The sequence below is a fragment of the Mirounga angustirostris genome, unplaced genomic scaffold (assembly GCF_029215605.1).
Source record: "Mirounga angustirostris isolate CCGP_5_RB_7025 unplaced genomic scaffold, mMirAng1.0.hap1 SCAF_15, whole genome shotgun sequence".
Taxonomy (NCBI): domain Eukaryota; kingdom Metazoa; phylum Chordata; class Mammalia; order Carnivora; family Phocidae; genus Mirounga; species Mirounga angustirostris.
This window is the reverse complement of record NW_026991723.1, coordinates 93,448,074-93,475,322: the sequence shown is the minus strand read 5'-3', so window position 1 is coordinate 93,475,322 and position 27,249 is coordinate 93,448,074. Positions and strand designations below refer to the sequence as shown.

General features: G+C 58.6%; 1 protein-coding gene across 1 annotated transcript; it reads right to left on the bottom strand.

Moving 5' to 3' along the window:
- Positions 1-30: 30 nt before the first annotated feature.
- On the bottom strand, positions 31-10,528 carry NOXA1 (NADPH oxidase activator 1). The gene is made up of 14 exons (XM_045883600.3): positions 10,228-10,528; positions 7,927-8,009; positions 6,826-6,934; positions 4,852-4,983; positions 4,496-4,603; positions 3,513-3,572; positions 3,201-3,244; positions 2,511-2,625; positions 1,327-1,366; positions 1,047-1,105; positions 690-844; positions 471-585; positions 261-375; positions 31-173 (listed from the first exon to the last, which is right to left on the bottom strand). Exons 1-14 carry the CDS (start codon positions 10,402-10,404, stop codon positions 85-87), a joined length of 1,401 nt encoding a protein of 466 aa, XP_045739556.2. The 5' UTR covers positions 10,405-10,528; the 3' UTR covers positions 31-84.
- Positions 10,529-27,249: the final 16,721 nt, after the last annotated feature.

Here is a 27,249-nt window from a genome sequence, read left to right as displayed (position 1 = left end):
TCCTCCTTGCCACGGGACGTCTTAGGGCTGATTTCTTCACTGGGTTTGGGCTGGGCGGGGCTCCGGGTAGGGGTGTCGGGCTCCTCACACGTACTGTCCAGCTGGGACCACAAAGCACTTGGGGAAAATGCCGACGCGGCCATCACAGTGACCCTCCAGCCATGCCTGGTCCACTGCATGCAAGGCGAGTCAGGGTTCCTCAGAGCACACCAAGCAAGGTCCGCTCACAGAAGCCCCTCGTGCCCCAGCGGCCCACTGACCTTCACACAGGACGTCCACGACATCCCCCCGCTGCAAGGCCAGGTCCTCGGGCCCCCGGGCAGAGTAGCTGTGCTGGGCCACCACCTGGCAGAGGGCAGGTCGGCCACCTGCTCCCTACGGTGGGAAGGGGGGCTGCAGGGCTGGAGAAGGGCCCCAGGGTCCCCCGTGCCCCACACTGAGACCCACACCCACGCAATCCTGAGGCTCACCTGGCACTGGAGCTGCAGGACCCCCGGGCTGGCCACCACGTCCCGCCAGGCCCTCTGCAGTGCCTCCTCCCCGGAGAGGGGGACCCAGCGCCCCTTGTTGCTGGGGTCTCGGTAACTGCAAAGAGACTCCCCAGAGTGGCATCGAGGGGGCAGGGGGTGCTTCTGGTGGGGCGCTGCCCTCTAACCTCTGCAGTCCTGCCCCCCCTCCCACCTGCTCACCTGAGCTGCCCACGCTGGGCCTGGCGAGACAGGGCTTGGCTCAGCAGGCTCCGCAGGCTGGACAGGTCAGCTCCTCTAGGGACCTTCAGGGCCAGGGTGAAGGCACACTGCACTGTGATGGTCACCGAGGATGCAGGGTCCCCCACGGCCACTCCCTGGGTCAGGGCAGAAAGGCAGTGGTCAGTCATGAAGCCCCACATCTGCATGCCCAGGGCCCGGCTGGGGTGGCCTTCGAGCAAAGGGGGGGAGGGGCTGGGGCTCCAGGCTTGGAAGGCTCCATCAGCTGGGGTCCCAGGGCCTGGCCTGAGGGCCCCAACCCTGAAGAGTGGGGGTGACATCCAGGACAGTGCCTCTTACCCCAGCACCCGAGGGATCCTCCGAAGGGCTGGGGTCCGGCGCCCCTGCCACCAGCGGCCCTGTGGAGGGTGACAGAGCAGGGACTCAGATGGCCACCACCCCCGAACTGGGACATTTTGGGGTAGAGTAGCCGTTGGTAGCACATGCCCGCTGGGAGGCCCAAGGCAGCCGGCCGCCTCCCCGGGGGCAAAGAGGCCGCTCCCAGCACCCCCAGACGCCTGCCCAGGACTTCCACCACCACGAGCCTCTGCCCACCACCTGCAGCTCAGGACGTCCTTACCTGGAGGAACCTGTTTGCCAACTTGCTCCACACGGGGCCTCTGCAGGAAAAGCCACAGGCTGGGAGCAGGGGCCAGGGAGGGGGGCCCTAAGGATGGGCAGCTTTCCCTGCCTGGGGCTTGTCGCAGCAGACCCAGTGGTGAGGTTTATGGCCGGGGAGCCAGCTGATCAGCAGGAAGCCATAAATACAACCCATGTGGGGGTGTATTCGGGGCATGAACCAGGTCCCTAGGGGCCTGGAGACCACACACAGCCTGCCTTACATCGGTGGGGAAGAATGTGTCATGCCCCCCACCGCCACCACCAAGCACTATGAGACGGGAGCTCCAGCTGGGGGTCCCCGGTGACCCTGGAGGCTGAGGACCCAGGCCAGGGGCCAGCTGGACTTCACCCCATGTAGGAGGTGCTAGAGGGGCAGCGGAACCTCCCAGAGGGGCCCTGGGGTCCAGACCATCCTGAATCAGACTCTGGCTTCAAGGGGGGGGGGGTCTGGAAGTTTGACTATAAATGAAGTGTTTGGACTGTATCAGATTTTCCAGCTGGTTAAAGCCCTTCAGAAGCTGTTTGCTATTACGTCAGGAGGGTCAAGGACCTAAACCCCCAACGTACGAACCTAGTAAAGGCAGCCTTAACCTGCGGAGATTTAATGAAGCTCAGTCATGACAGAGAACAATTGCTTTTCAGGGCACAGGTCTGTTCACCTTGAGTTACTGGAACATCAGTGAAAGGGGAGGGACCGTCTGTTTTCTTATCGAGTCCTTGGATAAACTGCATGTTAAGTTCAACCACCTCTCTGCGCATGCGCGACCCCTCTCCGGTGCTGGCCCTGGGCAGTGGCCAGCCACACCCTCCCGGGGGTCCCTGCCTAGGAGAAGCCTGTGTCCAGGAAGGAAGGCTAGGTGGATGAATGGTACAGAAGCCCAGGCTGCAGGCCAGCGGCGGGGGGAGGACCACCGGACTCCAGTCTATGCACCCGTGAGCATCAGCAAGCTCCCCAACCCTGGCGTCCAGCTCTGTCTCTGCCCTGACAGAGGAAGCCGATGAGGCCACCTGCCCTGCCCTGAGACCCTCACAGTGCCTGGCTGTGGCTGCTGGTCCCCATGCTCAGCCTGGTGGGGGGTGTCCTCCCAGCACTGTGGCCCCTGTCCCCCACCCCACCGCCGACCTGGGCCCGGGCTCACTCACCTGCTCATCGTAGATGACCTGCACCACCTGTCCAGAGCCAACCTCTGTTTCTGCCTCAAGGGGCATCCTGGGACCACAGGGGGTGGCAGTTCTGCAGGGGCCTGAGTCTCCAGCCCTGGGGGGCGGGGGGGGAGCCCTCATACCCAGAACTTGCCCAACTTGTTCCCCCCCGACACAGCCTGAGAGGAACCCCAAGTGTGGAGAAGAGGGGCAGCACAGAGCACGGCCCTGGGCGGGGAACTGCTCTATGTCCCTACACCCCATGCAACATTGAGCAGCACCCCTCTCCCGAGTTGGGACGGCCCCGCCTGTGAGGTCCAGTCTGGCAATGCCAGAGGAGTAATTACGTCAGCCCACAACCCAGCCAGCTCCCTCCTTGGGCACCTCGGCTCCGAGCCTCGGTGCTACTTGGAGTCATGGCGACCTGAAGTCTCAACTCCCCTCTGGTGCCCACTGAGGCTTGGGTGCTGCTTCTATGAGAAGCCCTGGGGCACAGGGCTCTTCCTCACGAGCAGGATGGGCTCAGGACAGTGTAAGCCCTGGGCATCTGGACAAAGGGGGCATGGGCAGGGCTGAGAGAGGCTAGACACCTCTTCCCTGGCCTCAGGGGCTGCAATGCAGGCCTCACACCAGGGCCTCTGCCCCAAGAGGAGAAACCAGCATGCAGAGGGGAGACCCACTCCTTCCTACCGTGGGGCGGCTCCAGGTCTGCCTTCACCATTGGCATCCTGAACCTATGCGTACAGAATGACATCTGTCAGGAGGCAGATCCCTGTGGGTGAGTGTCAGGGCAGGGAGGCCCAGCATTGCCCCCGCGCTGCTACCCCAGGCAAGACTCCCACACAGAATAGGCCTGCCACTCCCAAGTTCAGATCAGAGCAAGGTTGGGGAGCCCCGAGGGAGGGTTCAGAGCATTTTCCTCCCTTCACAGTAAAAAGGTCTGAAATGCTCAAGCCTGCAAAATCACAGAAGTCTGGGCTGGCTGGAAGGCTACCCACCCACCTGGGGCTGCTGAGGCTGGGTGCCCTCGTGCTGGTCTTCGGGGATGGCAGAGGCTACCACCTGGTGAGGGACAGCAGGGGACAGCAGAGTCAGGGGCCCTGTGATGTCCGCTCCCAGCCCCTGCTGCCCACCCCACACTCCTGAGTGTCCCATCTGCCGGGTGGAGGCTAGAAGGTAGGAAAAATATGTCTGATAAAGGAAAACATCTGTGTTGACAGTTTTAAATTATTTTTAATACAACTTCTGAAATATTTTTATTTCTTAGAAGTCTCATACTGTGATAAACAAACTCTAAATTCAGATTAATGCAGCTCAGAGCTGCCTGGCCCCTGCCAGCAGATGTTTGCAAAGATGAGGTGTTTGGGGCATGTGACCTCACCAGCCCTGTACCTGGTCACACACAGCGTGCCGGCCCTCGGTGACCTCGGTGGGTGCTGGGGTTAACCCAAGGGCCACCAGCTTGAAACCCAAGTGAATTTTCCTTTGTGCACAGGGGAGTTACTTCTCTGCATTCCACCCCTGCTCCCAAATGTGCTGGGATTTTGGTGATGCTGCGTGGCCCAGGCCAGCCTACCCCGGCCCTCCTTGGGATCTCACTCTCTGGGGCAGAGATGCAGGGAGACAGAGACAGAAAAATACAGGGAGGTGCTGAGGCCAGAAGAGCATGGCTGAGGTAGAGGCAGTTGGGGACAGCACCGCCTTGGGGATCCCTGCCAAAAAGTCATGCCCTCCTCTGCAGCCAGCTTCCGGTGGGTTCTGCCTCCTGGTTCCAAGAGCCCAGGATCTGTGAACTCCACTTGAAGACACTGCCCCTGACCCAGGAAGCTCAGGCACTCTGCGGTTTGGGGGTGGCCTTGTGCCCACTCTCCACCCACCTACGGAAGCCTTTCTAACAACAGGTGCCCCTGTGAGCTCAGCACCTGCGGGCTGCTGCTGGCCCCCCGAGCCCCGTGGCCGCAGGAAGTGAGCCGCTGCCCCCTTACCTTGGCCTTGCCTAGGAAATCCACTGGTTCCAGATGCTCCAGGTGCCGCCTGTGGGGCCGGAAGACCTCACCCCTGGGGACCTGCCGAGGCTGCAGGGGGGCCTGTTTCTGGAGGGGGTCCGGCCAACGCAGACCTGAGCATCTGACCAGGGCTGTGGCCTCAGGGACCCTTCACCCACTTCTCACAGGCCCTGGGAAGTCCTTCCCCAGCCCCCACACCAGGGCACACCGGCCACCTCCCTCTAGAAATTTCTTCATCTCACAGAGTTGGTCTTGGGGGCCCTGGACTGTGGGCTATGGGCCCAACAGCGCCCGGGGGGTGGGGCCGGCCTGCTCTCCACCTGCACCCCCCTCACCTGCAGTTGGTCCAGGGCGGCGTGCAGGTCGTCGGCCCCTTCCGGCCCCTTCGAGAGGGCCTCCTCTAGGCTGTGGGTGGCCTCAGCCCAGAGTCCCAGCCGGCACTGTGCCGCCCCCACGTTGAAGAGCACCTGGGAGCGAGGTGGGAGATGACAGCCTACTACTCCCTCACTTGTCTCCTCTCCTCTGGCCTCATCCCTGGTCCCACCCCCAGAGCAGCCCTTCAGGCCTCAACCTCCCCCTCTGCTCCCCACCCCTCCCCTGCCTCTTATCCGGATTCCACCCCAGGCCCGCACCATGTCCCTCTCCTGGCCCCGCCTCCAGTCCCGCCCCTGGCACCTCTCCTGGCCCCGCCTCCAACCCCTCTCCTGGACCCACCGCCAGTCCCATCTCCCGGCCCCGCCTCCAGTTCCGCCCCCGGCCCGCATCCTGGCCTCACCTCCAGTCCCTTCTCTGACCCCCCTCCTGGCTCCACCCCTGGCACCTCTCCTGGCCCCGCCTCCAACCCTTCTCCTGGACCCACCGCCAGTCCCATCTCCTGGCCCCGCCTCCAGTCCCGCCCCTGGCACCTCTCCTGGCCCCGCCTCCAACCCCTCTCCTGGCCCCGCCTCCAGCTCCGCCCCCGGCCCGCATCCTGGCCCCACCTCCAGTCCCTTCTCTGACCCCCCTCCTGGCTCCACCCCCAGGCCCTCTCCTAGCCCCGCCTCTGACGCCTCTCCTGGCCCCGCCTCCAGCCCCACCCCTGACGCCTCTCCTGGCCCCGCCCCCGCCCCGCCCCTGGCCCCGCCGCGCCTCAGGCACAGCGTCCGAGCGCTCTTCTGGGTGCCCAGCCTGAAGCGGAGCCTGCCTGGCTCAGTGGCTCTGCCGGGCAGGCCTCACTCTCCACACGCCCCAGCTGCAGCGGTTCATCGCTCTGGCGCTTCTCTGCTCCGAACATCGGGGCAGATCGCCGAGCTCGGGGAGCATCCTCTCCGCCTGCCTCACCCCCATTCTGCATCTGGCCTGACCCCTTTTGCGGCCCCTTCGACTGTGTGCCGCCCTGCCCAGTGCCCTGCTCTGGGGTGCTGTCCAAGGAGCCCCTTCCTCTGTCCTGTCCCCTTCCTCACGCCCACCCCCGCGTGAAAAGACGTTGGACGGACAGGTTGGGTCGGGTGAAGGCTGTCGCCAGCGGGACGTGCTGAGGGCAGAAGCGAAGTTGCCCCGTGCTCCTGGGAGCCGACGCTGCCCGCTGACCCCTCGGCTGCTGCAGGGGCAGCAAGTGCTTGCCCAGCTCGGCCCTATGTCAAGAGAAACCAACCCGTTCTTCCCGCGGCCCTCCGTCCCCATGGCCTGCCAGGTGACCCCACACTCCCAGAGCCAGCTGGCCACCCTCTGGAGATGCTGCTACACAGCTGGCTGGGGGTCACTGCCAGGCCGACGCCCCATGCCCCACCCTGCACTGTTGGGTGCCCTGGGCCAGGGGAGGCTGTGGAGCCCACCCAGCCAGGGGACCCACCCAGGCTGTGCACTTTCCCACGATTTGTTGATTGCAACACAGGCTGCTTGGAGAAGGCTCCAGGCAGCATGTTTCCGGGAGTGCTGGGGGTGTCCTCTCGATTCCCCTCCCTTGGTGTCAGCCACACGGAGAGCCTAGGGTGGGGGCTCACAGCCAAGCTGTATTCCTTCTGACCTCACCTGCCTCTCTCTGCTGACTCTGACCCTCCCCTGCCTTTCTCCTGGTGGCCTCCCACCTCTTCTGCCCCTAAGATTCCTTGGGGTGAAAGTGTGGTCAGTAGGGGTAGCGGGGTGTCTCAGGCCTGAGGGAGCATATCAGTCAACATGACCCCACCTGTGACAGTAACAAGACAGTGGGCCCCAGAGGACGGGGCCTGAAGGGGCTCCCGGGCCATCCACCCACAGACAGCACCCCCAGGGCCCCCAGCTGGCCCCACCTCTTGAAGACCAGCTCCCCGTAAAAGTCTGGGCAAGCTCACCTCCCAGGCCTTCAGCTTGAACCGCAGGCCCAGCTGCGTGTAGTCAATGGTGGCATTATCCCTTAGCTGTGCCAGGGCCAGCCGGAAGTCGGACAGGGCCTCCTGGAACCTGTGGGCAGTTGGGGGTTGGGGGGGTGTTCTCAGTGGCTGTAGGGAAAGGGGCCAAGCCCTGCCCCAGCCTTCCCCCGCCCCCATCTCCAGGGACACCTGCTAGGGAGCAGTGGTGGCCACCCAGGTCCTAGCACATGGTAGGCACTCAAGTCCCAACCAATGGGTCAAGGGATCGACATACAGACGTGGCTGTGGGAGGTAGAGGGGGCACCATGCCTGGGGTGTGAGGTGATGTCAGCTCTCATACAGCTCTGACTTCTGGAAATCTCACTCCCCTGCCTGGGGCCCCTGTCTGCACCCCAGGCCCTCTTCCAGCCCTGGCTGTGTAGAGTGCCCTGAGCATTTCCCTCCTGCTTCTCAGGACCCCCATTCCCTGCGGGCCTCCCTCTGCAGGGACCTGCCGGAAGCTCCTGAGCCTCCACTGGAATCCCTATCTCCCCCAGGCAGTCTCCTGGACCCATGTGAGGAGGAGGTTGCCCCCAGAGTCTGCCTGCTTGGCATGGGGCCATCTGCGGGGCTTGTCCTGGGGGCTAGGTGAGATAGGGGGAAGATGAGCTTGTCCTGCAGAATGTTTCCTTCTCTGGGAAGGACCACAGTGCAAAGAGCCCAGGTGAGCATTGAGGACCCCAACCACTTCTGTGTCCCGGGACACACCATTACTGCAGCCCTACTCTCGGTTTCCACATCTGCAGAATGCGTATAATCACACCATCCCTGCTACGGCAAAAATGTGCTGAGGAACAAAGGAGGGGATGCCCATGAAAGCACTCTGTGAACCTCGGCATAGAGAGAAGTCTCCCCATGTAGCTCTGCCCTGTGTCCCGCTCCAGCATGAGCACAGTATCTTCTCCAGGCTTCCCTGGGGCTGTAGAGGAGGGGGTTGGCAAGAGGAGGTGACCCATGGGGAGAGAGGGGGAGGGGGGAGCATAAGAATGGACTTTTCAGAGAAAAGGAGCCATCAGAGGAGAAACAAAGCATCCCTGTGCTCACCTCTCCAGCTGGAAGTTGGCCACTCCTCGCTGGAAGAAGCCAACAGCCATGCAGGTGTCCTTGGTCACTGCTTGGTCAAATGCCTGGGGACAGAAATGCCCACGGATCGCCAAGGTCTGCAATTCTATCACCCCTGTGTCACACAGTCCAGGCAGATGACCAGTGGCAGGGGGCCAAGGAATTCCATTGGACCCCAGGACAGCCACCTGCAGATAGAAGTTTCCTGCACCAGTCGGGGCCTCCAGAGCTCATGTCTGTGCACCTGCATCACCATTCAGTTTTCCTTGGTGCCACAACCAGAATCAGCCTGAGCTCCCGAAATGCAAAGAGCACAGCGAGGTGTTGTCATAAACCAATTGTCTGCCATGAGGACAAGGGGAAACAACAGAAGGGAACACTCCAGCGCATTAATAATAGTTACCTCTGGGGCATGGAATTATACAAGATTTTTGTCTTTTTAAAATCCTATTTGTGATAGTTCATACAAAATGATACTCCTTATCTATTAGAATCAGAAAGACGGGCGCCTGGGTGGCTGAGTTGGTTAAGCATCTGCCTTCGGCTCAGGTCATGATCCCGGCGTCCTGGGATCGAGTCCCACATCAGGCTCCCTGCTCAGTGGGGAGTCTGCTTCTCCCTCTTCCTCTGTCTCATCACCCCTGCTCGTGCTCTCTCTCTCAAATAAATAAATAAAATCTTTTAAAAAGTACTAGAAAGAACAAGAACACAAAAGTCTTAGTATGTATGTAAAGTACAGCTCTTCCCTAAACTTCACTCAAACGAGGTTGACTATTCCTAACCAGAACAGTAGTCATCAGTTAAACACGGGTAATAGGAGGGGCATCATGGTCTTACAAATCTGGCCAAATGGGGGGCTTACTGCAGAACTGGGATTGACCTAAGGTTGAAGGTACACACAGAGACATTGATGGGGGGGCACTCAGTGCCAGAGAAATCCATTTGTTTGCTACCCTGCCACACAGAGCAGCCAAGTCAAGGTCACATAGGGTTCCTATCAACAGACTGCTTTCCTACCTACACCCCTCCTCACCCTGCCCTGCTCCTCAGAGACAGTTTTAATAATTATAGCCATTCCATCTGCTTTAAAAAATCTCCATATTTCCAACTAATGTGCCCATCTATTATTACTTAATTTTATTGACTTTGGACAGTCCTCCCTCTTCTCTTGGGGTAAAGAATTTAATACCATATTCTCCTGCTCACCACCTCTGTCCCTTCTCTAGTTAACTCACAGTTTATGAATAAGTGATAAATGGATTGGCCTTATATCTACTATTGATTGAGCTACCTAGTGTCTGGTGATTATATTCCCTTTCTTGGATAACACTTTAAAACTGAAATTGTTACTAAGAATTGTAGGTTCATATGCAGATGCAAGAAATGACAGAGGAGATCCCTCGTACCCTTTGCCCAGTCTCCCCCCCAACTCCCGTGGTGAAGTTTTACAAGATATCGACATTGATGCTCTCCTACATCTAATTCTCTTTTCATTTGTGTCATTTTCCAGGTAGCTGCCACCGATTGTCTCAAAAACTGCAGGATCCTGGTTCTTTCTGTTGGCGATTTGGGGACCAGAGAATGAGTAGGGTGCTGCTGGATTTTTGTATGCACCTGGGGAACATGCATCACTTTAAAGAACACAAAGTGTTTAAAGGGCAGAGGGTGGTTCTGTGCTGCCCTCTCAGCAGCGGGCAGCCGGTGTGCCAGCCGGTGTGCACTCTTGAGCTCTTGGTTCTGTTTTGGGGAACAGACTGGGGAAAAGATGAGTACTTAGATCTGGGGTCTGGGTACCAACAAGACAGACCTCATCTCCTTCCCATCGCCACAGCTGTCTGATGAAGTCCCCGCTCTAAACTCTACACCTTGGGGGACAGGCAAGCCCCTCGCAAGCAGGATCCAGCGTCCAGCCTATTTCTAGGTATTACCACGACGAGCACCTGAGCCTGCAGGACCCCAGGCCTTCCCTGTGACCACAGAGTCTGGCGCATGGTCATCACCTCGAGGAGACGGCGAGGGAGGCCGCCCCCATCACGCCCTGACTGAGTCCAGCGTGGGGTCCCTCGACCACACGGCTCCCCCCTGCCTTCGGTGTTCACTGAGGCAGAACGCTGCGGGGACATCCCCAGATGACCATCCGGAAGAAGGACGGGGACCCCGGGCTCACCCCTGCAGCTGGGTCTTTATCGCACGGTGAGATTCCCCAGGGTCGGAGAACAGCCTTCCCAAGGGGTGGGGGCTCTGCCACCAACCCTGGTGCCTGGCTGTCGCGCGCCGGCTCACCCGCAGCGCGGCCTCCGGGTCCCCGGCCAGCAGGTGCACGCAGCCCACGTTGAAGCACGTCCTGGCGGGCGGCTCGGGGTCGCCCGAGAAGAGGCGGAGGGCGCAGCCCCAGTCCCCGCGCGCCACAGCCTGCACGCCCCGCTGCCAGTCGCGCACCAGGTCTCCTAGAGAGGGCATGGCGGCGTGGACACCCGCCAGACGGCGGCGGGCGCCCGGCTTCCGGGCGGGAGCGCGGCGGGCGAGGCCGCGGCGGTGGGGGTCCCGTGGGGGACCCGGCGGGGCGACGGGGGGCCGAGGGCCGCGGAGCAGGAGCTTCAGGACGTGGGGGCCCCCCTAGAGGCCGGCAGGGGGTCCAGACCGAGGGGGCGCTTGGCCCTCGGAGCGCGCGCAGCCCGCGAGCCGCAGGTGCGCCACGCCTCCTGCCGCCCACGGCGCCCCTGGCGGCCGAGCGTCGCCGCCCCCCCAGCGGGCCCCTCCGCCCGCAGGCCCCGCCCCCAGGGACCGCCCCTCTAATCCGGCCCCGCCCCTTCCCCGCTTCGGCCGCGCCCCTCCGGGCTTCCGCCGGGAGCTCCCGGCGCTCGCGTTTCCCGCCTCGCGCGCCCCGGGCCGTGTGGGTCTCGGTGCGCCGGGGAAAGCCGTCGGGCCGCCGCGGCCGCGGCCGGGCCAGGGTTCCGGGCGGACCCCGCTGGCTCAGGTGAGCGACCGCTGGGGCGCGGGCCGAGGTGGGCCGGGCTTGGGGTCCCCGGGACGCCAGGGGGTAGGGCGGAGCCGGGCCGGGCTGTGGCCGAGCTGGCGCCCCGGCCGCGCCAGCCCGGCTCTGCTGGGACGGGCGAGCCGCGGGAGCTCGTCCTGGGGTCCCACCCAGCGGTGGGGGAACTCTTTGAGGCAGTTTTGCTGCAAAGGGGAGTAAAGCGATAGGGGGGTGTGACCTTGCGGAGGGGGTTAAGATGGAAAGGCTCACAGTATGTTGATGGGCTGGCCCTAGCGAGGGGAAATGATGATGGGGTGGGAGAGGGGACAGTCTCAGGGAGGGGGCAGATCTGTGGGTGCAGACACTGGGGAGGGGGGGTCCCTTCCAGCTGCTTCCACTTGCTCTGGAAGCAGGTAGCCAGGTCCTGGACTGGGAGGCAGGACAGGGCAGAGTGGGGCTGAGGACAGAGGAGGAGGAAGTCCACCATAGGAGCGAGGGAGTGCACCCACCCGGGGCTCGTGTTCAGGATGGAAAGAGACTGGGCACTTCGGCCGGGCTCCTCCAACCCAGATGAAGGGAACAGGACTGGAGGTGAGAGTGGTGAGGGGGTGTCAGGTCGAAGGTTTGAGCTGCAAGGATGGGGTAGGGTGTGGGGGGCCGCAGCTGTCGACACTGAGGAGCCCTAGGTGGGACCTAGGTGGGCTGGTGGGAGAGGCACTGAGGCGGTGGCCCCAGGGGCTGTGAAGGGCAGAGCACAGATGCAGGAATGACCCCGAGCAAACGTTGTAGGGAAGGTAGGGAGGATGGGGAGTGGGAGGGATGTCCACATGGGGGGATTCAGGAAGGACAGGATCCCGCCGTGGGTACCCACCCACCTCCAGGCCAGTAGATCAGGAAACCCAGACCCCACTGGTGAGGAAGCAGGTCCTCAGGGGCAGAGGCTCACGGACATTTACTGAGGAAGCTGCCCAGGTGCCCTCCCAGGCATGCCACAGGCGTGGGTCCTCACAGGTCCGCCAGGCCAGGACTCAGCACTCCTGTTCCTCAGGTAAGGAAGCCTGCAGGGTCAGAGAGCTGGCCCAGGTCACACAGGGAGGAGACAGAAGCCATAAGTGAGCAGAGTGGCTCCCAGGTCCCAGGACCCACAGGCCCAACAGGGGAAGGAGGATGGCCGACATGGAAGGCAAGCCAAGTCGCGAGTCACAGCTGAGCTCGGGCTCTGAGAGCCATCGAGGATACAAGCCTCCCCTGGGTGTTCTCTTAGGTAAACAGAGGAGCAGAGCCTGTCTACGGGAGCGTTTCTGGGGCTGCGTGCTGTGATGGTTCATTTTACGGGTGCCCACAGAGTCGGTCAAATAGTCACAGGTTGCTGGGAAAGTATTATTTATTGATTTATGGGGGGGCAAGAGCATGGGGGGAGGGGAGGAACAGAGGGGCAGAGGGAGAGGAAGGGGGACCCCTGCTGAGCACGGATCCCGAGGTGGGACTCCCTCCCGCGACCCTGAGATCACGACCTGAGCGGGAACCAAGAGCTGGAGGCTTGACCGACTGAGCCCCCCAGGCGCCGGGTGGGTATTTTTATGAGATCAACATTTGCAGCAGTAGACTCGTCTGAGGCAGATGACCCTTCCTAACATGGGAACGGGACTGGAGGTGTGGGTGGTGAGGGGGTGTTGGAGGCCTGTCAGTCGAAGGGGAGGGGAACGTGCCCCCAGACTCAAGCGGAGGCAGCCAGAGCTCTTCCCCGGGTCTCGTCCTGTCGGACCAGCCTGCAGATTCCGGATTTGCCCGCCCCCACAACTGCTCACAGTCTCTCCCTCTCTGTGCACCTGTTGGTTCTGTTTCTCCGGAGAACCCTGACTAACACGAGTGCTAAGAGCGTGACAGCAAGTAAGACATACACGGGGTGTCAGTAGGGACATGGGCTGAGAAGGCAGAGGCCCCTGCAGCGACTCGGGACTTCCAGGAGGGGCTCCTGGCACGGGGGGGGGGGGGGGGGGGGCGGCGCCACCTGGGGCTCTAGGGGCCTCTACTTTCTCGGTGAAGGAGGTCCTCAGGGTCACCGAGGTGGGTGGGGCACAGGGCGGGGCCTACTTGCCACAGGGGCGGGCCGGGGGCCGGGTTAGTCCCGCTCGCCGTGCCCCCACGGGGGGGCCCACAGCGGGACGGTTGACAAGGACAAGGGACGGACGGTCCCCACGAGTGTCACCAGCACCTGCCCACGTCCCGCCGTCCCGCGGGTGGGGCTCGGGACCCCCCCACTGCTGGGCCTCTGCTAGCCCCGCGGACACACTGAGAACACCCCCTCACCACTCTCACCTCCAGTCCTGTTCCCTTCATCTGGGTTGGAGGAGCCCGGCCGAAGTGCCCAGCCTCTTTCCATCCTGAACACGAGCCCCGGGTGGGTGCACTCCCTCGCTCCTATGGTGGACTTCCTCCTCCTCTGTCCTCAGCCCCACTCTGCCCTGTCCTGCTTCCCAGTCCAGGACCTGGCTACCTGCTTCCAGAGCAAATGGAAGCAGCTGGAAGGGACCCCCCCTCCCCAGTGTCTGCACCCACAGATCTGCCCCCTCCCTGAGACTGTCCCCTCTCCCACCCCATCATCATTTCCCCTCGCTAGGGCCAGCCCATCAACATACTGTGAGCCTTTCCATCTTAACCCCCTCCCCAAGGTCACACCCCCCTATTGCTTTACTCCCCTTTGCAGCAAAACTGCCTCAAAGAGTTCTCAGTGTGTCCAGTACTTTTGCTGTGTACTTTTCAGAAATTGAGATGTAATTCATGTATCAGCAAGTTCACTTTTAAAGTGTGCAGATCACTGTTTTTGTCCTGTTCACAGTATTGTACAACCATCCCCGATAATTCTAGAGCACTTCATCGCCGTTGCTCTCATGCCCCATCACCCCTGTCCCAGCCCCTGCCAACCACTGATCCCCGTCTCTACAGATTTGCCTCTTCTGGACATTCCATATAAATGGAACCACACAGCATGTGCACTTTGTGTCTGGCTTCTCTCACTCAGCATCAGTTTTTTGAGGTTCATTCCTGTTGTAGCCTGTATCAGAGTTTTGAGACTGAGTAACATTCCATTGTATGGATGGACCCTGTTTTGTTCATCCATTCCTCCACTCATGGGCATTTGGGCAGTTCCCACTTTTTGACTATCACGAGAAATGCTTCTGTGAACATTTGTTACAAGTTCTGTGTGGACGTGTTTTCGGTTCTCTTGCGTACACACCTAGGAGCGGAGTCGCTGGCTCATGGGGTCACTCCATTGAACTTTGTTCCAGGTGGCTGTCCTGTTCCACATTTCCGTCATGCTGCTTGCTCCTGAACCGGCTCTAGGTGGCCTTCCTGCCATCACTTTACCCAGAGGCTTGTCGGGGTCACCAGCAACCTCCTCCTCCTGAGCCAGGGGGCCCTGGGCATGGCCCATCCTCCCCACTTAGCGCCTGACCTCCAGGTCATGGCCTCCCCCGGGTCCCCTCTGCCCCCTGGCTGCCCTCCTGCCTCCCCTGGGCTCCCGTTGTTTATTACCGCTGGGGCGTCTGCAGCGTCTGCTCTCATACCAACTTTTTGATTTCCATAATAGCAAGGTAAAAGCAGCCCCATCCCGGTCACTGTATACTATGTGTACTGCGGCTGTCTTAGTCATAGCCCCAAACTAGACACCCCCAGAAGTCCTGCGGTAGTGGAATGGGTACGCAGGCTGCGCCCGCCCGTGGAACAGGCTGCGGAACAGGGGATGCAGCAGCTTGCGGGTCTCAGGGAGCATGCCGAGTGAGAAAAGGTCGCACGCTTTGATTCCATCTATGTAATTTTCTTAAATGAAAATTATATAAATGGAGAGCAGATTAGCGGTGTTTGGGGCCACTAACAGATTAGGCTCTAAAAGGACAACACCGAAGGGTCCTGTGGGGCGGACTGTCCTGGGTCTTGACTGAATCCGTGTCAGGCCCTGGTTGTGATGCTGACTACGGTCACGTCTGGAGGACTGGATATAGCATATAGGGGTAGCTGTTTCTCTCCGAATGCATGTGCATCTCCAGTTATCTCAGATGTTTAAAACAATTTTTAAAGAAGGTTTCAATTACAGGTTTTTCTGTTTTACAGATACCCTGAAGGTTGAAATGATTAATGAGCCTAAGATTCGTCCAGCTCTGAAATTCAACTGCTTAAATGTTAACGTAGAAAACTTCTTTCTGTCTGAGCTAAAACCTATTCCCAAGCAGGTGTTGAGGCATCTGGAGTGGCCGATCTGAAGCTGGCCTTCTCAGACGGGTGGCCTGCTGTCCTGAGGGAGGCCTCCCAGGCTCCTGCCGTGGTCACCCTCCTCCACGTCAGTGTTCCGGGGAGGCCCGCTAAGACTGTGTGGATCACACGGTTCCTACATCGGTGGAAGAGTCCAGAAAAGGGAACCATTTCCTAAGGTAAGAATGTGACTCAGATAGCAGTCAGCATAGTGCTGGAACTTATTTTTAAAGGAATGCGATAATCATGGTTAATTCTGGAGCACAGGTGTCAAAGAAATGGGCAGGAATTGGGTTTAGCCCAATACAAAGAAGTTGGGTTTTTTTTCCCCCTTTCTAAACAACGGGAACTTTCCAAGAAAAAAAATAAATAAAAATAAGATTTTTCTCTCAGGAAATAAAAATAGCCTTGATGTGATTGAAATGCTTGGTGTTGGAGACCAGCTTCCTGAGTCCTGGCCCCGACCGGGGCTGCGTCTAATTCAGGGTCACGGAGCCCCTCTGTGGAGGGTTCACTGAGGAGGCGCCCACTGTCGGCCACGTTTCTGAGACCCACAACTTCAGCCTGTTCATGGGCTCCTGACCGTTGACATGGGCGCTGAGGACCTCACCCTCCGCCACCCCAGGAAATCTTGAAGAGGAAAACCAGAAGGACATGGAAGGCAGCCATGCAGACAGGAAGCGGCTCAAGATTCATCCCTTTAAGGTTCAGAGTTGAGACTGTAAAACTGGGAAAATTGTAACGCACTCCTGCGGGACTCCATGGTGGTCAAGGGCTTCATCCTCCGGGCAGATGGGAGTCCGGGTCCGTGGGCACCGGAGTGGCACCACCCACTCTGCTCTCGCAGACCCAAGCCAGCCCCTGTTACTTGGCCTTGCAGTCTCAAACAGAGGAACGTGTTGCCACTGGTCTCTGAGCTCATTTCTGCACGCGGCCCTTCCAAGCAGGTGTCTGTCTGGGCCAGGATTGGAAAGTCAGATACAGGACAGTCCCACAGCTGTGTGGGGCTCTGCACCGTGGCCGCTCCGAGCGCCAGGGCCTGTCTCCACAGTGTGTACTGCTGTCTGCAGGGGAAAGCGGGAGGGGGGCAGGCTTAGAACCTTAGAGCAGACCCACAGCATCACCTTACGTCCGACGAATCCAGTGAAACAGCCAGTGCAAAAGGGAAGAGTGTACGCTGCGTGAATTGAATGAATGAGCAAGTGGGTAACACCTTGAAACATGCAGGGGTGCGTCCTGGATGCTAAGGGGATCCCGGAGAGAAATAACGGGTCATTTACTGCCAGGCCAGCACAGCAGCCCTGGAGGTCAGAAGGAAGCAGAGTATCTACAAGGAACACACAAATCCAAGGAAGCCGGATTTAGCCAAAAAGGAAGGAAATCGTGCCCGAAAAGGTAAAAAACAAATGGAAGAAACCAAAAGGAGGAAGAGGGAGTTAATAAAGAGAAAAGTGTAGTGAATTAGGTAATTAAATCAGGAAGTATAAAATTAGTAAGACCAAAAACTAGTTCTTAAAAAGACCAATGAAATAAACTCTGACAAGACTAAGGAAAAACAAGAGAGACGTAAACGACGTTCAGCGTTAAAGAGCGGAGAACCACACATTTGCCACGTCCACACCAATACTGTGGTCATAAATGGGAAAACCTCCTCAAGGAATCGGATGACTTCCTGGCAATCCAGTCTATCCGAACAGACCTGAGAAGAAATAGGGAACTGGAGCAGGCGATGAGCGTCAGAGACCCAACAGGCTGAAGGGTTTCAGCCACGCAGGCAGTGGGTGGGCCGCTGCCAGCCCTGCTCGGGCACACGGCCCGGCCAGCGCTCCGGCTCAGACACGGGCCCCCAGCCCCAGCCGAGCCTTGCGACAACGCAGCCCCTGCCTCGTTCTGGCTGCAACCCCCAGAAACCCTGAGCAGGACCGCGCGGTCAAGCCGCTTCCAGTTCCCGACCCCTGACCCTGCGCAGGACAATAAAAGATCGTTCTGCTCTAGTAGGCCACTGAGTTTGGGGCCACATTCGTTTGGCAGCAGAATGTGACCCATGAGAGGCCAGCGCGGTCAGGCTTGGTCACGAGGGCAGAGCTGGAGCCCTGGGGAGCCCTGGGGAGACTGCTGTACAGCAGAGTACCTGGGGTCTCCTCCCATGTGGGGCTCATGGAGCAGGTGGCCCCATCTCCTTTCCAAAGCTGAGGTTTCCTCATAGCTTATTTATTTATTTATTTTTTATTTATTTTTTTTAAAGATTTTTATTTATTTATTTGAGAGAGAGAGAATGAGAGAGAGAGAGAGCACATGAGAGGGGGGAGGGTCAGAGGGAGAAGCAGACTCCCCGTCGAGCAGGGAACCCGATGCGGGACTCGATCCCGGGACTCCAGGATCGTGACCTGAGCCGAAGGCAGTCGCTTAACCAACTGAGCCACCCAGGCGCCCCTATTTTAACATTTTTAAAAAAGATTTTAAAAATTTATTTGAGAGAGAGAGGGCCTGAGCACAAGTGGGAGGGACAGAGGGAAAGAGAATCTCATGTCGACTCTGTGCTCAGTGCAGAGCCCGACGTGGGGCTTGATCCCACCACCCGGAGACCATGACCTGAGCTGAAACCATGAGTCCCACACTTAACTGATTGCACCACCCAGGCGCCCCGATTTTTACTTTTAAAATATCATTTGTGATTTTCTTTTCTTTGTGAATACTAAGTGGAATGTGTTCCTTGTATAATGTTTAGCAAATACAAAAAAATAAAATGGAAAGTAGAAGTGGTGGTCTGCACCCCCTGCCCCCCCCGCCCGGTGCCTGTGTGTCCTCTGCGTCCCGCCCAGTGCTGACGGGTCTGGGGGTGTCCTGGGCCCACACTGTAGCAGGGCTGCTTTCGTTAAACGCAACTTTATGCCACATTGTGAGGTCCTTTTTCTCCACGACATTAAATGTTTTTGTAAAATGTCGTTTTTAAGTAGCCATTCATCATTCACATGATTTCTACCCCATTTTTGGATAAGCGGGGGGCCCTCACAAGAGCGGGCAGGGAGCTGGAAAGCCCAGCTGAACGGTGGGGCCAGTGACTTCTGCCCTCCGCCCCCTCCCCTGCTGCAGCCCGGACCCTGTGGGAAAGGGTCCTGGAGGCAGGACTCAGGAGGGGCTGTCCCACCTGAGCGGTGACGCAGGGCCGAAGCCGACTAGCTTAACCCGAGTGACCCTTGACAGTGGGCACCGTGGCGAGTGTGCAGAAAACCACCACTTCCAGCCCAGAAAACCCGCAGCTGCTCCAGAGAGGCCCCCCCCCCCCACGGTATCTCTGGAAAGTTGCTTTCTTTTTTTTTTTTTTTAATGTTTTATTTATTTATTCATGAGAGTCAGAGAGAGAGAGGCAGAGGGAGAAGCAGGCTCCCCGCCTAGCAGGGAGCCCGATGCGGGACTCGATCCCAGGACCCCGGGATCATGACCTGAGCCGAAGGCAGACGCTCAACCATCTGAGCCACCCAGGCGCCCTGGAAAGTTGCTTTCTTGTGTTTTAGATTGGTGGTCTTAATTTTTTTTTTTTAAGATTTTATTTATTTATTTGACAGAGAGAGAGAGAGCACAAGCAGGGGGAGTGGCAGGCAGAGGCAGAGGGAGAAGCAGGCTCCCCACAGAGAAGGGGGAGCCCGATGCGGGACTCGATCCCAGGACTCCGGGATCATGACCTGAGCCGAAGGCAGTCGCTTAACCAACTGAGCCACCCAGGCGCCCGGTGGTCTTAATTTTTAAAGAAAGGAACGACTCTTAAGTGAGTAAGTGAAAAATCACTCCCACTAGGCCGGATAGAATAACAAGGACAGACACCAACAAGTCAGTGTTGGCAAGGATGTGCAGAAATCGGGACCTTCGTGCGCTGTGGCGGGATGCAGTGTGGCAGCTCCCCGGCTCAGCTCGGCCCAGCTCAGCCCGTTCCCCCGAGAAAAGGTGGCATGTATCCACAGAAACACCTGTGTGCGACTGTCCATGGCGGCCACAAGGTGGAAATAACCCAGATGAGTGTGGCCCCGCTGTACCACGGAACGTTACTCGGCCATGGAAAGAATAGGTGCTAGCAGGTGCTACAGCGTGGACGGACCGTGAAAACAACATGTTGGGTAAGAGAAGCCGGAGGCAGGCCACATATGGTAGGGTTCCACGTGTGTGAATGCTTAGACAGGCGAGCCCCGGGGGGCAAAGTGGGTTTGTGGTTGCCAAAGGGGGGGTGGGGAGCAACGGCTAACGGGTACAAATCATCTTGGGGTGATGAACGTGTACTGGAATTAGGCAGTGGTGATGTTTTCTCGTACCTAAATATACTAAAAACACTGAGTTGTGCACTTTAAAAGGGTAGATTTTGTGGTGTGTGTATTATATCAATAAAGCTTTAAAAAAATCACGGAGTTGTGTGCCCAGACATTTAATTCAGTTTGAAAACCAGTCGAAACAGCTTTCGAATTAGTGTTCTTGTTGAACCAAAGAGACACGAGCGCCCCTGTTTTCAGGGGTCCAGGCTGCGCGCGCCCCATGTGTCTGGGGTGGTGACCCCAGCCCCACCTACATTTGGAATTTGGGGACAGCAGAGGGAGCCCCTGGTGGTGTTGGGTCCGGGCGCAGCATCTCTGCTGGGGGGCAGCCAGGCTCCTCTGGGGCTGCCCTTCGGTCTGGCCAGCTGCTTTCTCGGTCGACACCAGTGGGCCCAGCAGAAATAGGTGAACCACACATGTGATTTTAAATTTTCTAAACACTAAAAATATAAAAGGAGAAGGTGAGGTGCTCCTGGCTGGCTCTGTTGGTGGAGCGTGTGTCTCTTGATCTCAGGGTCATGAGTTCAAGCCCCAGGTGGGCATAGAGCTTACTTGTAAAAAAAAATTTTTTTTAATAAATTTTAATAATATATTCTAACTCCAGTATTCCCTGAATATCACCATTCCCACCTGTAACTGATATAAAAAATCAATCCTGAGACATTTTATGCTATTATCCCAGGTGTATTTTGCACTTAAGCCAGGACGTGGCTGACTGTGGGATGGGGGGGCTGGGCAGTGCAGGCCCAGGAGGGGACGGGCCGCCCCATGGGGGCGCCGGCTTCTGGAGACTGAGGCTGGCGCTGACCCCTTGCCCTCCAACCTGCTGCGCCGTGTTCCTGCGTGCGTCCTGTCGGTCACGTGGCGTGGCTGCCATCCACGGGGCCCGAGGGTTGGGTGCTGCCTGTGGTGGCCCGGGGAGGAGCCACGCTCTCAGAAGGGCTCTGGCACACAGTCCACTGTCAGCCCCTCCTGGGCCTCGGCCGCCCCGTGGTGAAGGGCACAGGAACCACCTGCAGGGGGTCAGCCGGCGCCTCCATACGTGCAGAAAACAGCATAGCACAGCGGTGGAGGAAGCGTGACCCGGCGCCCAAACGAGAATGCTCTGATGACCTACTTAAGGTCACCTCAGTTAACCACTGTGGCCTGTTCTCCTGGGATGGATGGACAGACGGGTGGAAGGCTGAGCCCCGGCCCCACGTGGCTGCACTGGACCCTCAGCCAGCAATGTAGCTTCTTTTGGGGACTTTTAATGTCTGCCCTTTTCCTTTCATCTCCACCGTTCTGGGTTATTTGAAGGGCAGCTTCAGGTCAGGAGACACCCTGAAGTGTCCGCTCCATGCTGCCCCTTCCAAGCCGGGAGGCTGGTCCTCTGGGCTTCCGGCAGGGTCCCTCCCACGGGCGAAGCCTGCAGTGGGGAGACCCCGGGCCTGAAGGACGTGCCTCCCCACCCATCTCAGAGCAAGCCGGGCCCGCGCTGCTTCCCCTCCTGTGCAACGGAGGGGACAGCCAGGTCACAGCCAGGGCTGGGCAGGTGTCGTGAGCCCCCCTCTGTGGTTCTCGTGCCTTCACGTACCCCCACGGGGCCCCAGCCTGGGTGGTGCTGATGCCGGGGGCTCTGTCTGGCCCTCTTCCCCCCCTCCCCCCAGGCCTGGTTGAGGGGCTGGGTTTCAGGAGGCCTTGGATCTGGCTCGGTCAGTGCACGGAGCGGGAGGCCTGGTGGGCACAGGGCTGGCACCTCGGGGGGCCCTGGAACATCCCGAACCTACAGCAGATGCGTGAAAATAAAGCAGCCAGTTATTTTACCAGCAAAATGGGTTTACTGGGGAAGGGCACAGGAATTGGGATTCAGGACAAGCAAGCCATGGCGAAAGCACAGGCAAGTCTGGGGACCAGAGCACGTTGCCAGGGACTGCTCGAATGGACGCCCCGCGCAGGAAGGGAGGGCGCAGGGTGCCCGCAGCTTCTCGGCCGAGCCGCCCCTCCTCCTGCCGGGGCCAGGGCGGAGCGGACGCGCATCTCGAGCTCGCCGTCCGGTCGGGCGGCGCCGCCGGATGCTCGGGCTGAGCGCTCCCCCTGCTGCCCGCCTGGCTCCGTGGACGCGCGGCTTCCAGCCTGCGTCGGGCCGCACTGCGCGCCCCCGGGCGGGCGCCGGTTCAGCTCCCGGGGCTGCGCCCTCCTGCCGGTGAGTGTGCCGCTGGGCGGGCCCCAGCAGGCGCCGAGCGGGGGCCAGGGCGCGGGAGCCTCCGCCGCGGGTGCGCTCCCTGGGGCAGATGTTCCGATGTGCGGCACGGTTCCCAGCAAGAGAGAACCGCGACGCCTAAATGAGTTGCACATGGGGACGGTTCATTTCCAACGGAAGTTGCAAAACCGCCGTGGGCTCTGGAAGGCCGTCCCGCGAAGGCCTGCTGGTCTGGGTGGGGCTTGCAAACCCTGATGCACGTTTTCAGCTCAAGACAATTTGGGCTCCAAGCGGGTTTTTTCACTTTAAAATGAGGTCAGTTAAAACCGTCTGCCTGGGGTGAACTTGACCTTGGTCTGTGGCGCTGTTTTCATTCTCAGAAGCACATGGGCTTCACTGCGCGGCTGCCCGTCCTGGAGTTCGGACTCCAGGCTCGGGAGCAGAACAAAGGTTGTGTAACGAGAGCTGAGCTGGGCTTTCCGTGGCCTCACCCTTTCCCAAGGAGGAGGGTCTGGGTCTGTCTACCTGCCCTGGGGCTCGCCTGAGGACACAGCCCACCACCCACCTCTGGCTGCCGCACTCCTCAGAGGAAAGGGGAGGGTAGCCTGGAGCAGGTCTTGGAATTGTGGGGGGTTCTCCCCTGAGATTAGAAAAGCCCCTCTCCCTCAAAAGAGCCACTTGGTCCTCTGCCCCCTTCCTAGGCTGACTAGCAGAGCGGGTGGCTGCCACACAGAGGAGGTCATCAGGGTCATGGCAGCGTGGACAGGGCCTGACCGCCGGAGGTGACTGGACCGCAGGGCAGCGTTCCTCCTGGGGTGACTGACTTGAAGGGGTCAGAGGGACCTTTGCCCTGCACTGATGCTGGTCTTTATTATAATTCTGATCAGAGTGAGGCTCCACCTTTTTAAAGAGGAGCCCACAGGCCCACACAAGTGTGGGGACGGCCAATGAGATGGGGGCGGCCTGGGGGTCTGGCTCTGCTTGAAGGAGGGCTATGGACAGGGCATGTCTGCAAGCCCACTGCCTCCCCTTGAGACCCTTTTAGCAGCCCCCCAGAGTGGCCTGCAGCTGGGGCGGTAGCGTAGGGAACCGGCTACAGTGGGACCCGAGATGGAGGCCAGGAGGAGGAGTCACCATGTGGGGCTAATGGAAACCAACCAAGTGGCTCTCAGTCAGTCCTGCTGGAGCTGGATGCTTGGCCCTGTGTTTTGGAGGGGAGACATAAAAGTGTGCTGAGCCAGAATGCTGCACCCCGGGGAGAGCTCCCGCCCCCCATCATGCTTTTTACTCTCCCCCCCAACAGCCTTCCGTCCAGGGAATGCAGGCCCCAGCATGCACCGGCCTTTCCCCGCCCCAGCCAGGGGCTCACTGCCCATGGGGGTGCTGTGGATGGACCTGCCTGAGATGCCGTTCAGGCATCTGCTGCACATACTGTGAAGTGTCACGGGCTCCAGAAGCGCTAAACAGCGATGTTGACACCTTGGAGCAGGCCAGGCCAGGACCTCGGCCCTGCTGAGGCTTGCAGGCGGCTGTAAGTTGGCCCTACAAGGAACTGGGGTCTGGGTGAGGCATGTCTGCTGTGGTGAGGGAATGACCAGAGGAAGGAACGGGCGGGGCTCCTGGTGGATCCTCAGAGAGGGGCCCATGGGACCTGGAGTGTGCCCAGCATCCCCTGTTGGGGACCCTCTGGTGGGCCCAAGAGTCATCCTCCGACCTGAAGCCAAAGGGGCCTCAGAGGTCTCCTTGGCACGGCGCACCAGGGGACCTGTGGCACTGACCTCCCCCTCAGTACCCAGTTCGGTGAGGACCCCCAGGGAAGGGCCAGCAGTAAACAGACAAACAGGTGGACAGGATTGAGACTGTGACTCGGCGGGCGTCAGGGGAGGGCAACCATGAGGGATGTGAGTGGCACCCCTGCTATGTGTGGGACCAGCAGACAAGGAGAGTACCCCCCTCCACCTCCTGCCCCTCCCCCCGAGATCCCTGGCCATGGGCCTCAGGGAGCACCTGCCCGTGTGCCCCGTGGGGCCTGTCCCCAGGCTCCCAGTGCCAGGGTGCCAGAGACCCCCAAAGAGGGTGTGCTGTGGGGACCAGTCTCTGTCTCCTCGTCTTAGAGACCCCTGCTGCTTGGAGTGGCACGCCCTCGGGCCCCCCAGGGGCCGACTTGCTTCCGGTGGGAGGGGCAGTGGGAAGGAGGCTTCTGGGCAGCAGGTCCCGCGTGGGGGCGGGAGGGGGCGGGGTCTGGCACCGGTGGGGGCCACGGTCGGGGTGGGACAGGTACCGGGGTGGGCCGGGCGCCCCGGGGATGCTTTGGTTGCGCCAGCTGGAGCACTCTGGTTCTCAGCTGTGGCCACGTATGGTATTTATCAGGCACTTGAGCTACTTTAATGTGATGTAAGAAAACACTCGTGATTTCAGAACGAGATCCCGGAGGAGACCCGCAATGAAGAGAAATTATAACTTTGCTGTGTTAAAGCAGGAGCTGTGCCTGGGTGCCTGGGTGGCTCAGTTGGTTAAGCGACTGCCTTCAGCTCAGGTCATGATCCTGGAGTCACAGGATCGAGTCCCGCATCGGGCTCCCTGCTCGGCAGGGAGTCTGCTTCTCCCTCTGCCTCTCATTCTCTCTCTCTCAAATAAATAAATAAAATCTTTAAAAAAAAAAAAAAAAAAAGCGGGAGCTGTGCCTAAAGCATCTCCTTTCTGCCAAGTAGCCTTCCGTGGCTTGAGTTAGCAGACAGGAGTCTGTTGTCAGGAGCGCACTGGACCCGGAGCATTGACCTACCCAGGGGCGCCTGTCCCTCCGGCCGGCACTGGGAGGGGAGAGGCGCTCCACGAAGTCCCAGGGCTGACCCTGACCAGATGTCTCTGCAGAGGGACAGACAGCCAGAGGGACAGGGTGTCTTTCTTTTGCATTAATTTTTCCAAATTTGCAAATGTATTTCATTTTCCAAATATTCTACTATAGGCATAATTGCCTTTGTAAATAGTAAAAAATCAATTAAAAGCAAATAGAAGTGAACAGTGGTGTAAGGGAAGAGCTGGGAGAAAACTGGGGTTTGGTCCCAGCTGAGCCCGTTTTCCTGTCTGTGAAGGCACCCTGACCCTTCCCCACAGAACCAGAGCACCAGGTGAGTGTCCAGCCCCCCTGTCATGGTTGAATTGTGTCTCCCTAAAAATTCACGTGTTGAATTTTGGGTGAAAAGCCCCCAGCACCTCAGAATGTATTTGGAGATGGGGTCTTTCCAGAGGTCGTTAAGGTGAAATGAGGTCATTAGGTTGGTGTCCCTACTGAGAAGAGGAGAGTGGGACACAGACACAGAAGACGGCCGTCCGCACAGGAAGGAGAGAGGCCTCAGGAAGAACCGACCCTGCCAACACCTTGATATTTGACTTCCAGTCTCCAGAACTCTGAGACATTGAATTTCTGTTGTTTAAGCCTCCTTCTGTGGTGCTTTGCCTTGGCCACCCTAGGAAACTCCTACCTCACCTCCAGGGGGCCGATCTCTGGACAGGGTGGGGTTGTAAGTGCACTGTGGGGACCACCCGTCCCACAGGCCCATGTCTTCCTTTCCTGCTGAGAAGCGCAGGGGCGTCCATTCACCTGAGCTGCGGTGGGTGGAGGCGTACACACCTCCGGGGCAGGTGGGGAGTGATTTCCAAGAAGAGGACAGTGCAGGCCGACATCATTTATGGGCTTAGGTGCAGCAGTCCTTAGGAGATGAGTGCCACCGAGGCCTCACTTGAGGCCCATCAAAATGACAGCAGACGCATTTTAAAAAGACAGTTTTGCCTTTTTAATAAAGGCAAAGAGAAGGGAAGAGGTGAAAAGCCCCATGGAGATGGAAGGCCCTGCTGAGTGTTGCTGTCTAACCACCTGAGAAAGCTAGAGCCCGAGGCAGAGGGCCGGCCCCCAGCCACAGCACCCCGGGGGGCTCCAGACTGGAAACAGGGTCTTGGGATGTTTTCAGGGACAGGGGCCAGACTCCGACCCTCCGGGGACCTGGGCCATGGCAGCCCAGTGCCCACCTGCGGGTGAGGATGGGGGCGTTTCTTCCTGACAGACGGGCCAAGAGGAGAGGCCTTCCGGGCCCCGGGTACCCCGAGTGAGGCCCGCGGTTCCCAGGACTGCCCCTGCGCGGTTCGCAAGCGGCTGTTCGGTGCCTCACTCTTAAATATGACCAGCAGTCCCCAGACACTTGAGCAAAGCTTCTGAGAGGAAAGACACTGGGTGAGCAGGAAAGAGAGCGCTGATGCAGAAGAATGTGTAGGAAAACAAAGACTGAGTCGTGAGGTCCTCTGGGGTGACAGGAGAAAGAACTCTTGATTAATAAAATTTTGATAGCAGAAATGAATCAAGATCATTTTGCAAAATAAAGTTCAGGAAATCTCCCCTGAAGGTGGAGAAGGGGAAAGATCAGAAAATTAGAGGTTTTTCCAGGAAGCCCAGAATCGGAGTACTTACACCATGGTATGCCTGGGTGGCTCAGTCGGTGAAACGTCTGCCTTCGGCTCAGGTCATGATCTCAGGGTCCCAGACTGAGCCCCATATCAGGCTCCCTGCTCAGCAGGGAGTCTGCTTCTCCCTCTCCTCCCCCCTTGTGCTCACTCTCGCTATCTCTGTTGCTCTTTCTCAAATAAATAAATAAAATCTTAAAAAAAAAAAAAAAGAGTACTTACACCACAGGGTGGAGAACAGGGAGGCCAGGACATTATTATCAAGGAAAAATAAAAGACATGTCCCAGAACTGAAGAACATGAGAGCGCCTGGTGGACCCCACCCCATCCATCCTCCTGATATGCTGGATGCTGTTAAGGGAAGGCCCTTCAGAAGGAAAAGACAATCATCCTACATGACGTTGGGAGTCAGGTGGCTTCAGACCTCTGGGCACCAACACAAGGGGTTAGAAGACAATGGAGGACCATCAACATCACATATCTGAGGGATGGCTTCTCACCTATGGCCCACACACAGCCAAACTTCCAGCCAAGAGCTAGTGCCCAGGGAAGACACTTCCAGACAACCAAAGGCTTATTAAATGTTCTTCCTTTGCAGTTCTTGTCAGGAAGATTCTGGAGAATGTGCTCCTCTGGAAACAGGAGGAAAACAGAAAGGTGAGGACTTGGAAGTCAAGGAATGCAGGATGCACCAAGAGAAGAGAGAACGGGAGTCCCAGGGTGAAAGCTGTACCACTGGGGTGGAGAGCGGCTGTCCAGACTGAGACAGGGGGACAGAGTCTTTAAAAACAGGTGATCGACTTCCAGGCTTGTTGAAACATGAGGAGGGAGGTACTGCAGCGCTGTCAGAGTCCCATCGGTGATGGCGGTAAAGAACAGCCAGCAGGGAAGAGGTGATGTACTTTGTTCTATAATCTACTCCCCTCCCCATCCCCAGATAGGATCATTTCTACTGATCTGTCTTCAAATTCACTGATTCATCTGCCATCTCCAATCCACTGTCAAGCCCAATCAGTGAACTTTTCATTTCAGTTATTATACTTTTTATTGGAGAACTACCATTTAGTTCTTTTATAGAGTTTCAAGTAATTTCCATTTTCCCTGTCTGTTTACTCATTAAGACCATGTTTTCCTTTAATTTT

Excerpts from the sequence above, each read along its gene's own strand:
- NOXA1 (XM_045883600.3), bottom strand. The coding sequence starts at position 10,404 with ATGCCCTCTCTAGGAGACCTGGTGCGCGACTGGCAGCGGGGCGTGCAG. Across the intron at positions 1,106-1,326 it reads TGGCAAACAGGTTCCTCCAG|GGCCGCTGGTGGCAGGGGCG; the intron begins GTAAGGACGTCC and ends CACCCTCCACAG. Across the intron at positions 586-689 it reads GCCCAGCGTGGGCAGCTCAG|TTACCGAGACCCCAGCAACA; the intron begins GTGAGCAGGTGG and ends GTCTCTTTGCAG.